We start from the raw sequence: 12,785 nt of genomic DNA, 5'->3' as shown, positions 1-12,785 counted from the left end.
CTGTTACTGTCATTTCTTTATCCTGTAAATGTTAGAAACGTCTAACATATACATTCATACACACAGTTACCACTATCATAAAATACTTGAATTGCCAATACGTTAATGTTGATTTTTAAACCTAAATTTAACGTCCAACAACAGATATTTCAGCAAAATGAATATTTCTGCGCTGAATATTAACGTGTTCCTCTGTAATGCGCCGGCGCTCTCTCAGTGAAGCCTGAAGATCATTCACACAGAATGGAAATACTGGTGTGGATTAGTGACACTCACAGGTAAGGATATAACCGACTGTGCTGAGGGAACATATCACACACACACACACACACACACCTGTCTAAGCGCCTGACTGGAAGGCCAGTTTTGGCTTTCGCTCTTTGCTCTCGGTTCCTCTATAGAGCTCCCCCTACAGCTTCGGGATAGATGTTTGACAACTCTGTCGTAAAACTCACTGGCTTTCAGTGCTGTAATTTGACGCGACTGGTGGAAAGTTTTCCGTACACGCGACTAATCGGTAATGCCATTCGCTGTCGCTGATTTTCATTATGGACTGTATGGATTAGTGTTTGCAGCGCTACAGTAAAGCACACAGTAGTGAGGCGCGCTTCACCTCGAACATGTTGCTCATGGGGTGCAGGATGGGCAGCATCGCGTGCTCCTTGTGGAGGCCCTGGCCCTGGCAGGAGGAGCACAGGTCGTAGTCCGGGCACACCGTGCACTTGAACCGGGTCCCCGGCACCGGCCCCTCGCACCCGTCACAGGTCACCCCAGGGTGCACCAGCGGGGGTTGGTGGGGGGGTGGGGGTCCTGGGGGGCCCATGTGAGGAGGGCCCATGTGAGGAGGACCCATGTGAGGGTGTCCGTGAGGCCCGGGGAACGAGAACCCAGGGAACCCGTGAGGAGAGGAGTCACGTCTGTGCTCCTTTCTTTCTGAAGAGGGGAGAAATATGACAGAGTTGTTTTGATCAGAGATGTCTGTGTCTTAGAGTCATGAGTTTGATAACACTTTATTTTACAGTGTCCTTCTTACATGTACTTACCATAGTAATAACAGTAAATTCTGCATAATTACATGCAACTAATCCTACCCTAACCCTATAGTAAGTACATGTAGTTCATTATAGGGCTGTACTGTCCCAGTCGATTAGTCGATTAATTGGTCGATACGTTCTGGTTCGACCAAAATTCTGATTGGTCGATTTTTTGCCGCGTTCATTTCATCAGTTTTGCTGCGTTTATTTCATCAGTTTTGCCGCGCTGAGGCGCACTCATTTCATCAGGTGGAAAGCACTAACTGCTAATGGGGGTGTTTTCAGAGTACCCTTGTTTCACTGTAACAGTCTGTCTTCAGAACACCCCCCTTGTTTTCACCTTTTTTGGATTAGCCCAACCCAAGAGAGAGCGATAACTATAGAAGGTTTGATGCTGAATATTATTTATTTAATTGTGAGAGCGTTTAATAGTCAGTCCTCTTCTAACATGTCAACAACAAAGAAATCGACAGTGTGGCAGCATTTTGTTAAAATTGATAACAGGAAAAAGGTCGAATGCAAAGTTTGCATGCAACAGTTTTCCACAGCTCGACGACAAACATGACATATCATCTAAAAGTGGTAAGCTCACTTGTCTGCGTTAGCTTGCCCTGTCTGTTTTGAGTAGGCAAACATGTTTTGAACATATCAGAATTTGCATATTTCAATGTTTTAGTGTGATAACCTAACTTTTTTATTTTTTATTTGGAGCCTAATGCGCAATTGCGCTGTGCTGTTGGTTGTGTTAGTTTTGAGCCTAGGATGCTTTATTTTTCAGTTATGCACTTTATTTAGTTTCTGCTCTTGATCTGGTTTGTTTAATAAATATTCTTTTTTTATTAAAGTGGACGTGCCTTTTGTGTTTATTAAGAGTAAAAGCTTTAAGTTAATAGTCTATTCGTGTCTCAGCTGCTCAGCTGAGCTCATGTTCAGCCTCGCTCGGTGCTGCGCACAGTGCGCATCTAATTCATTTAACGTGTTTTTTTTTTTACCGTCATTTTTAGTCGATTTTAGTCGATTTTTAGTCGAAAATTTCAGGACTTCAGTCGACCAAGATTTTCTTTGGTTGAGTACAGCCCTAGTTCATTAATATCACTCAGTACTTAAATATATAATTACACTGTAACAATGACACCTTAAAATAAAGAGTAACCATGAATTTCTATTCGCATTCTTTGCATTTAATGTCATCATCATCATCATACACTTTTTCCACCAAAAGAGATTAAATTAATAAATAAGCTTTCCCTTGATGTGTGGTTTGTTAGGATAGGACAATATTTGGTTGAGATACAACTATTGAACATCTGGAATCTGAGGGTGCAAAAAAATCGAAACATTGAGAAAATCTCCTTTAAAGTTGTTCATTAATGTTCACGATTGTGCAGCATTCACTCACAGAAATAAATGTTTTATATATTTACAGTAGGAAATGTACAAAATATCTTCATGGAACATGATCTTTACTTAATATCATAATGATTTTTGGCATAAAAGAAAAATGGATAATTTTGACCCATACAATGTATTGTTGGCTATTGCCACAGATATACCAGTGCGACTCGAGACTGGTGATGTGATCCAGGGTCATGTATTGTGTAAGTGGCAAGTAGCAGGAAAGGAAGCAGGGAACAGACATTATAGTATTCTAGACCTCAGATGCAGAGAATGAACTCAAGAACACTATTTAAACAGTCTATTCAAAGGGGAAAATCCAGCTGTTAATGTTGTTTATGTGTCTATGTGGTGTGTCGTAAGTCATAAGTCGACAGCATTGCTGAGTATTTTCTCCTTATAAACTGCAGTGAACCAAAGACAGTCTCAAACACACGCTTTGAAATCGCTGGTGTTTCTGACGTCACAAACTACCTTGTAACCAATCAGATCAACGTGTGATCGTCACCCAGTGGATCTCTGAGCTGAGTGGGTGAGTGGAGGCGGGGCTCATTTGCATATTCTTAGAACCACGTATACTAAATGAGGCAAGGGTGTCGAGTTACATTCAAGATATTTTGGTGATCAAAGATGAGTTTTAAGGGATAAAATGATTGACTACAAAGGGACTTTAAATAAAATAAAAACATTAAATCCAAACAAACAAAAAAAAAAAACAGCCAGGTAGTGTAACCATCAGGTAAAAAGAAAGTATTTTCCTTGAAACAAATTTCTTATGGTTACATTTGACCTGACCTAGCCAAGCCTTTTCATAAATCACCAACTTCTTCAATAACATCCACTGACTCTGACACATGGGTGACAGGAGAATACAAAGCATTCATAACACAGCAGGTGAACAGAAGTGACAACAGACACCGGTAGGCTCAGTGACAACATGAATGCAGTGTGTCCAGATTACATGCATACTATACAGTGTCTACCGTGGTAGGGCTCGCCTGAAGAGTCGACGAGAAGAGGCTCAGTCGAACAGGTCTAAATGAGTCGGTTAGTCGCAGAATAAACGGACAGATCATTAACACCACTGGTCTATTAATAGACGCATATCCAAAGTGTGGAAGCTAGATTAGCATCGCGTTTACTTAACGTGCATTTCCATCTATACGTGCGTTCACTATACAGCGGAGATGACGAGTCAGTGTCATCGACTTCATCTTTACAGCCCACACTGAATCAGAATAAAACATCAATAATTATCAGAAGTTATTTAAATTAATATCAAACGTGCCACTACTAATGTACGACTAGACACATCTTTAGTCGTGGGCTAGCCTGATGGAGTTAGCTCTTATTCAAAACCAGTTCCTCCTCAGGGAGTGTGTGATTTAGGACACAGCCACAGTCATAAAGGTTTAATGGGCCTCAGTGACACTTCCTGTTTATGGTTTTCTAGTCACATGACCACACAATGGCTCAGTGCATTCTGATCTGGCTTTGTTTTTATGACTCTTTTATACAGTTACACTACCTTTTTTAATATTTCCAATGTTCATAATAGAAGAGTGTAGCTGTGTATTGAAAATTATAGTGAAGCCATGGTGTGTTTAAACTGCATTTCACAGTATTTATGAGTAAGTTAGCTTAATAGAGTCGACAGGTGAGACTGACACTTATAAGGTGAGGCGAGGCTTTGAAGTAGAGCAATCTTTAAACGTGGACCAAACTGCACAATCTATGTGAATAGATATATAATATGTTCCAGTAATGAGACGTATCTCGTGTGAATGTGACTTACGCTTGATGAAGAGCCGGAAGGTGTCGTCCTTCACCAGAGCCAAACCCATCATCAGCTCGTCATCAGAGGAGAAGGCGATCATGTCACCGTCCTCATCTACACACACACACACACACACACACACACACACACACACACACACACACACACACACACACACACACACACGTCACCATTACGCTGATCATGTTTACATTTCATGTACATTCTGTTGATGTCCTTCACTGGATATTTAATAGCCTTATAATTCTCACAAAACTTTGTATTAGGGTGTCAATACGCAACAACAAAAAAACGATATCTTACAATATAGTACCATATAAAAAACGAAACTTCATTTTATTTTGAAGAGATAAATTTTTCTAAAAGTGACAGTTATATGTTGACAGTACATGTACACTTTAAGAAATCTCATTTAGACTTCGTGTAGTTAAGTTAAAACATCATATTAAGCTGTTGAAATTGACAGATGACAATAATGGTATGTTTACATACACGTACGATACATTTCGTAAAACAATCTGCCGTACCTTTATAGTGCATTTGAAAGGGCGCAGTCCCGAGACCGACGAACACATCGAGCACTTTTCTCTTCAAATACTCGAAACTTGTTGACACGTCCTGATCCACGGCGAAGCGACGGATCTCCTTGTTGCAGTCGTCCTTCCCGAGCAGGTAAGCTTTCACTGTCATCGACATCTTAGCGCAGATATCGTGTTTAAGCGAACCTTCAGACGTGTTGCGCAGCAGAAATCCTCTTCTTGAACGCGAGCGCTGAGTGCGTGAGAGTGCGTGAGGAGAATGCGTCTCTTCCTCAGCCCTCAGTTCCGTATATACTCCTGCGACGTCACATGCAAATTCCTGCGCGCGTTCAGCCAATCGTAGACGCGAGCGCAAGTTTGGAGGCGTGGCCTCGCGCGTCTCACAGGAGGACAGAGTTCATGTTGACTTTGATCATGTGAGTCGCATTAGAAAACAGAGTGGACTGAGGAATGACACGGCAATATGTGAGGGGGAAATTCCCTCTGCATCACGGCCAAACAATACAGCATCATCATAAACATGCGATATTAATAAACACACTGTGAATGTCATATTCTCCACTAGCTACATTTATAACATAAGAACCACACAACCTCTCTCTCTCTCTCTACAGCTGTATAATAATATAGTTAAACACGTTTTTTTCCACATGTATATTATTATATATGTATATATTGATATATTATGTTGATGTAATGGTTGTTTTCCCACACGTGTGATACTGCTGTGTCAGTGTGAGCATGAACTCATCACTCGAGCTCTACTAACCCGCATAAACCTGGTGTACCTACTGCTAGACTACAGTAAATAAAGTGCTGTGTCATCATGAATGACGGCCCTTACAATCCACACACACAGTAAACTACTGCGCTTGACAGTTCATCAGGACGCAAAGTCCTCACAGTTTTTAAAATGTTTTATACACACACACACACACACACACACACACACACACACACACACACACACACACACACACACACACACACACACACACACACACGTGTGCATTCATGTCCCAGTTACACTTATTGTTGTCACATTTTCTTGACTAAATAAACATTACATCAAAAAATATAATTTCTAATACAATTCTATATTTATTTATTTTACATTAATAATATAACGAATGTTCTATTTATTAAAACCAGGTATAAATCTCATCAATTTAGTTTTTAAGCATTTTTACATCTATTCCAAAAATAATAACCAAAGGCAGTAACAAAATATATTTTATTTGTGAACTGATGTTCAGCTGTTCTTTTTAATAGTCATCGTATTTTCGGATCATCAGTTATCAAGCTCAGTAAACACTGGTCTGACACGAAGATGTGGGCTAGGGTTAGGGTTAGGCTTAGGGTTAGGGTCAGGGTTAGGGTTAGGGTCAGGGTTAGCACCAAGCTGATTGACCGATAGAAAACCCACAGTCATCACAGTTTTAGGACATTTCAAGTTTGATTTTGACGTGTCATAATGCAGTGATATTCCAGTGTCTGAGTTGTTTACTTACTTTTTTTCTTAAAGTCTTCCCATTAACACCATAATGTTGTTCATTCTGGCAATTCGCAAATGCGCACAAAAAACAAGACGCGCGATTTATTGCACGAACCAGTCATATCCAATCATATCCAATCATAACCAATCATATCCAATCACAGCGCAATGGAGGCATAGCCTGCCCTCACGTGACTGCCCCCCCCCCCCCCCCATTCATTCTCAATAACCCAGATTTCATAATTGCCTATAAGTCATGTTTTTTAAATAGGACATAGGCAAGTATGCTATGAGGCTAACGATTTTGTAACATTTGCATTGTTTTATTTTTGTAATATGGATTATTTTCTCATCCATTACTGCCTACTACTGAAACGCCCCAGTTAAAGATATATGTGTTGATTTGTATATATACCACAATACTAGAAATGTCAAGTCACATTCATTTCTATTCTGTTTATACAATATGGATCGTTTCAAAGCAGCTTCACAGTAATTATCAGGAAAATAATGATCAAGGATGTAAACTTCATCAAATATGAGACAAATTCAAATCCCTCTGTAAAGCAACTCTAAAGAGACAAGTCAGTTGTGTGGAGACTGATACCTTTTATTATTAATAATAAAATATGAACATCCATATCTTTCAACTTTATCTTTGAATAGATGACCTCAGTTTCAGCTACATGTAACTTTCAGTGTTGACGTGTGACGACTCGAGTCTCGAGGTCGTGCTCCCGCCCTCACCTACATTATTCACAACACTTTCCACACACTCTTTATTCTCGAAGCCTCCCTTTTCTCTTTCTTCTTTTTCTTTTTTTTTTTCTTTTCTTCTTTATTCTCGAAGTCTCCTGAAGAGTCCGAGCGCGGGAGGATGCCGTCACTCTGGCGCGAGGAGGGCGTGGCTCGGTCACATGACTCTGACTCACGCGCGTCACATGACTCCCTGTGTTTACAGGCAACATCAGTGCAATCGAGTACCTGATAATGAGATCACTCATATTCACTCATATTCGCCCTCACAGCTTTACCTTTAACAACGCCGTGAATAAGCAGAAACACTCATTTCGAGACGCGTTTCTCTCAGCATGTTCTTCTGTTATCAGATTCCTGCCTCTATGTAGGATTTTGCCTTCTGTTTAAATTAAACGGTGTCTAGTGTTGTACATTAACCTTGTGTCAGACCCTTTTACCACAGTATAACAGTATAAGGTGGGCAGATTTCTGAAACAGAGTCAGAATGCTATCACTGAAAGCTCATGTTGAATGTTTTAGTTTCTTTTCTTTTTTTTTTCACTGTGAATATGTCTAGCCTACTGTATACAGTAATAACTTGTTTGTTCTTTTGGATATGAATCTTCATTATCCATAATTAGGCTTATTATTATTATAATTATCAGGGCTGCCAACTTTTGAGTTTAGCTTGGAGTGAGAATTCTTGTAGGAAAAAAATTATTGGGGGGGGGGGGGGGGGGGGGTGGATTGGGGGATATAAAAAAAACTTGCATCACAGTAAGTGTATTGTGATTGTCAAAACATTTGGTAACTAAACAGAATTTAATTAAGTTTAGTGAAAACCTGTCACAATATTTACTTGGTAGGCTACAATGACTGTTTATTATTGCTTGACACATATTTCATGATTTCAATTATATTCTAGTGATTTGATTCCGATCTTGATTCAATATCAATTCATTTGGATTAATGTTAGGTACAGTAGATACATGTTCATTTTTCTCAAGAAAAAAAAATATCACACCTAATGTAAACATACAGGGAGCGCTATCAGCTATTATTATATTTAAAGATTGAAAATAACAACTCTAACAACACTAAATATAATGTGTTTTTTTATTATAAGAAAACGTTTTTAATTGTTTAATGCTATGAGTAAAATATGTAATATAGAGCACATATTTAGCCAAATACTCCTAGCTTTTCTAGCCAACTAAAGTGCTATGATCATTAAATGGCTTTCTTGAGGTAAATGTAACGTTATGAGACATTGTTCTCGACTCCAGCTGTTTTATTGACCTCTTTCCGGTTGAAAAACACTGATTGATCGATATATATTTTGGGCCCTATGAAAGAATATGAGGTTGGCCCCCTACTGCACACATTCCATTAATAACATCCACCTCTGGAGGCCCTAAGAGTGTGTGGGCCCTTAGAATCGTCCTAACTTTCACCCCATTAGCAGCGCCCATATACATTTCGGTAAGTTGCACGGTATCTTTCAACATACCTATTGTTCATTCGTGTTTATTTACTATTAACTTGTAGTATAGAGTAAGAGATGATTGGTTGAACTGAGGTGCTACAGTAATCTGACACGTCACATTTACAAGGGCCAAAACGGTATTGTTTGAATTTCGTAATAAAATTGACAGAGAACTGGGAATTTGTTTCATATCACAAGTAATCTGCTCTGTCTTGTCTGCATGAGAAAATGGGTGTGTCGATTGCGTGAGTCTCGCGCTGAATGCCAGAGTTTGCATATTTAGGCTCATCTTGAGCTCAGAGTAAGAGCTCTCAGCGCCCTCTGCTGGTGACACCATCACTGCACCATTGCTCTGTTAGTGTTCGGGCTTTTTGCGGTGTATTTGAGGGCTGTTTTGAACGTGCTGTAAAACGGGGAGATTCCCGGGTACACAGGACACCAAACAACGGGAGTGTCCCGGGAAAACGGGAACGTCTGGTCATCCTGCGGTCCATGATGGAGACGGATGATCTGACAGGACCGAGAGTGCTCGCAAGATGGCGGTGTTGTCTAGGAGCAGGTCATGTTGATTTGGAGAGTTTAAACTTTAAAGTAGGTTGTTAAGTAAATGTAACTTAACCACGTTAACAATTCCAGCAACAATATGTTATTGATTTAGTTTCATCAGATTATTAGCACACTAACCCTCTACAGATCCTCAGAAGTCTGTGTGTTCTCAAAGAAATTCACTCTGTATTTCAAGTGCCTCAAACCTCTCCTGGTGTGTTTATCGGAGTTTATAGCAGTTCCTGCTAGATCTTCTGGGCTCGTTGTGAAGGTTCCTCTCTTTACAGTCTGTTTAGAAACTAGAGGTTCTCCAGAGAGTTTCACTTTACAATCTGACATCTGCCAACTCTTAACTATCGGCAGTTTTAATTTTAATATGCAAATATGAGGCAAGTGATACTTTGAGACAGCCAGTGAAGGTGCATCTGTCATGGAAACTACTTTTGTGTATGTGTGTGTGTATTGGCACAGTGCTCTGCAGAAATAATCTGTCTACTCAAACCTCCACTGTTTGGCAGATCTTCAATTGTAGAAGTGCTGGACTGGGCGATCGAGGCCTGCTTTCTCTCCAGAGTCTCAGATGAAACACTGACAGGCTGAAACATCACATAGATTTGATTAATTATCTACAGTGCAGCAGAACTCGATAGTAACTCATCCCGTGAGAAACTATATCTGTCAATCACTCCATTCTCTTTAAGAAGAATGATATATTTATGTGGATAAAATCTGTGCACTTATCAACTGAAGCACATAAATCAAGAGTCCATCTATCCGTCCGTCCGTCCATCCATCCATCCATCCATCTATCCATCCATCTATCCATCATCTATCTGTCCATTCATCCATCCATCCATCTATCCATCCATCCATCTGTCCATTCATCCATCCATCCATCCATCTATCCATCATCCATCTATCCATCATCCATCTGTCCATTCATCCATCTGTCCATTCATCCATCCATCTATCCGTTCATCCATCCATCTGTGCATCCATTCATCTGTCCGTACATGAATGAATGAGTGAATGAATGAATGAATGAATGAATGAGGCATTTACATATGTACTACGGCTCACCACACACCAGCTATAGGGGGAGCCAGTGTGCTCACCACACACCAGCTATAGGTGGAGACAGTGCTCTCACCACACACCAGCTATAGGTGGAGACAGTGCTCTCACCACACACCAGCTATAGGTGGAGACAGTGCACTCACACACCAGCTATAGGTGGAGACAGTGCTCTCGCCACACACCAGCTATAGGTGGAGACAGTGCTCTCACAACACACCAGCTATAGGTGGAGACAGTGCGCTCACCACACACCAGCTATAGGTGGAGCCAGTGCTCTCACCACACACCAGCAATAGGTGGAGACAGTGCTCTCGCCACACACCAGCTATAGGTGGAGACAATGCTCTCGCCACACACCAGCTATAGGTGGAGACAGTGCTCTCACCACACACAAGCTATAGGTGGAGACAGTGCGCTCACCACACACCAGCTATAGGTGGAGACAGTGCGCTCGCCACACACCTGCTATAGGTGGAGACAGTGCGCTCGCCACACACAAGCTATAGGTGGAGACAGTGCTCTCGCCACACACCAGCTATAGGTGGAGACAGAGCTCTCGCCACACACCAGCTATAGGTGGAGACAGTGCTCTCACCACACACCAGCTATAGGTGGAGACAGTGCGCTCACCACACACCAGCTATAGGTGGAGCCAGTGCTCTCACCACACACCAGCTATAGGTGGAGACAGTGCTCTCGCCACACACCAGCTATAGGTGGAGACAGTGCGCTCACCACACACCAGCTATAGGTGGAGACAGTGCGCTCACCACACACAAGCTATAGGTGGAGACAGTGCACTCACCACACACAAGCTATAGGTGGAGACAGTGCGCTCGCCACACACCTGCTATAGGTGGAGACAGTGCGCTCACCACACACAAGCTATAGGTGGAGACGGTGCTCTCACCACACACCAGCTATAGGGGGAGACAGTGTGCTCACCACACATCAGCTATAGGTGGAGACAGTGCTCTCACCACACATCAGCTATAGGTGGAGACAGAGCTCTCGCCACACACCAGCTATAGGTGGAGACAGTGCTCTCACCACACACCAGCTATAGGTGGAGACAGTGCGCTCACCACACACCAGCTATAGGTGGAGCCAGTGCTCTCACCACACACCAGCTATAGGTGGAGACAGTGCTCTCGCCACACACCAGCTATAGGTGGAGACAGTGCATTCACCACACACCAGCTATAGGTGGAGACAGTGCGCTCACCACACACAAGCTATAGGTGGAGACAGTGCGCTCGCCACACACCAGCTATAGGTGGAGACAGTGCGGTCACAACACACAAGCTATAGGTGGAGACAGTGCTTTCACCACACACCAGCTATAGGGGGAGCCAGTGTGCTCACCACACACCAGCTATAGGTGGAGACAGTGCTCTCGCCACACACCAGCTATAGGTGGAGACAGAGCTCTCACCACACACCAGCTATAGGTGGAGACAGTGCTCTCACCACACACCAGCTATAGGTGGAGACAGTGCTCTCGCCACACACCAGCTATAGGTGGAAACAGAGCTCTCACCACACACCAGCTATAGGTGGAGACAGTGCGCTCACCACACACCAGCTATAGGGGGAGCCAGTGTGCTCACCACACACCAGCTATAGGTGGAGACAGTGCTCTCACCACACAGCAGCTATAGGTGGAGACAATGCTCTCACCACACACCAGCTATAGGTGGAGACAGTGCTCTCGCCACACACCAGCTAAAGGTGGAGACAGTGCGCTCCCACACACCAGCTATAGGTGGAGACAGTGCTCTCACCACACACCAGCTATAGGGGGAGCCAGTGTGCTCACCACACATCAGCTATAGGTGGAGACAGTGCTCTCACCACACATCAGCTATAGGTGGAGACAGTGCTCTCACCACACACCAGCTATAGGGGGAGCCAGTGCTCTCACCACACACCAGCTATAGGTGGACACAGTGCTCTCACCACACACCAGCTATAGGGGGAGCCAGTGCTCTCACCACACACCAGCTATAGGTGGAGACAATGCTCTCACCACACACCAGCTATAGGTGGAGACAGTGCTCTCACCACACACCAGCTATAGGTGGAGACAGTGCCCTCACCACACATCAGCTATAGGTGGAGACAGAGCTCTCACCACACACCAGCTATAGGTGGAGACAATGCTCTCACCACACACCAGCTATAGGTGGAGACAGTGCTCTCACCACACACCAGCTATAGGTGGAGACAGAGCTCTCGCCACACACCAGCTATAGGTGGAGACAGTGCTCTCACCACACACCAGCTATAGGTGGAGACAGTGCTCTCGCCACACACCAGCTATAGGTGGAGACAGAGCTCTCACCACACACCAGCTATAGGTGGAGACAGTGCGCTCACCACACACCAGCTATAGGGGGAGCCAGTGCGCTCACCACACACCAGCTATAGGTGGAGACAGTGCTCTCACCACACACCAGCTATAGGTGGAGACAATGCTCTCACCACACACCAGCTATAGGTGGAGACAGTGCTCTCGCCACACACCAGCTATAGGTGGAGACAGTGCGCTCACCACACACCAGCTATAGGTGGAGACAGTGCTCTCACCACACACCAGCTATAGGGGGAGCCAGTGTGCTCACCACACATCAGCTATAGGTGGAGACAGTGCTCTCACCACACATCAGCTATAGGT

At 43.2% G+C, this 12,785-nt stretch overlaps 1 protein-coding gene and 1 long non-coding RNA gene across 2 annotated transcripts in view; both read right to left on the bottom strand.

Moving 5' to 3' along the window:
• sqstm1 (sequestosome 1) overlaps nt 1-5,041 on the bottom strand; it is a 9,663-nt gene extending 4,622 nt beyond the window's left edge. The window contains exons 1-3 of the mRNA XM_082178089.1: nt 4,755-5,041; nt 4,225-4,320; nt 614-933 (exon numbers count right to left, since the gene is read on the bottom strand). Of these exons, the coding sequence (XP_082034215.1) occupies nt 614-933; nt 4,225-4,320; nt 4,755-4,923 (585 nt within the window). The 5' untranslated portion in view covers nt 4,924-5,041. The remainder of the gene's footprint in view (nt 1-613; nt 934-4,224; nt 4,321-4,754) is intronic.
• The window catches only part of LOC309504806, a 125,010-nt gene that overhangs the window by 64,136 nt on the left and 48,089 nt on the right, over nt 1-12,785 (bottom strand). The window lies entirely within an intron of this gene.

Source organism: Leuciscus leuciscus, assembly GCF_965113295.1.
Source record: "Leuciscus leuciscus genome assembly, chromosome: 8".
Lineage (NCBI taxonomy): Eukaryota > Metazoa > Chordata > Actinopteri > Cypriniformes > Leuciscidae > Leuciscus > Leuciscus leuciscus.
Note: the sequence above shows the minus strand (reverse complement) of the source record. Positions and strands in the feature narration are given on the sequence as shown.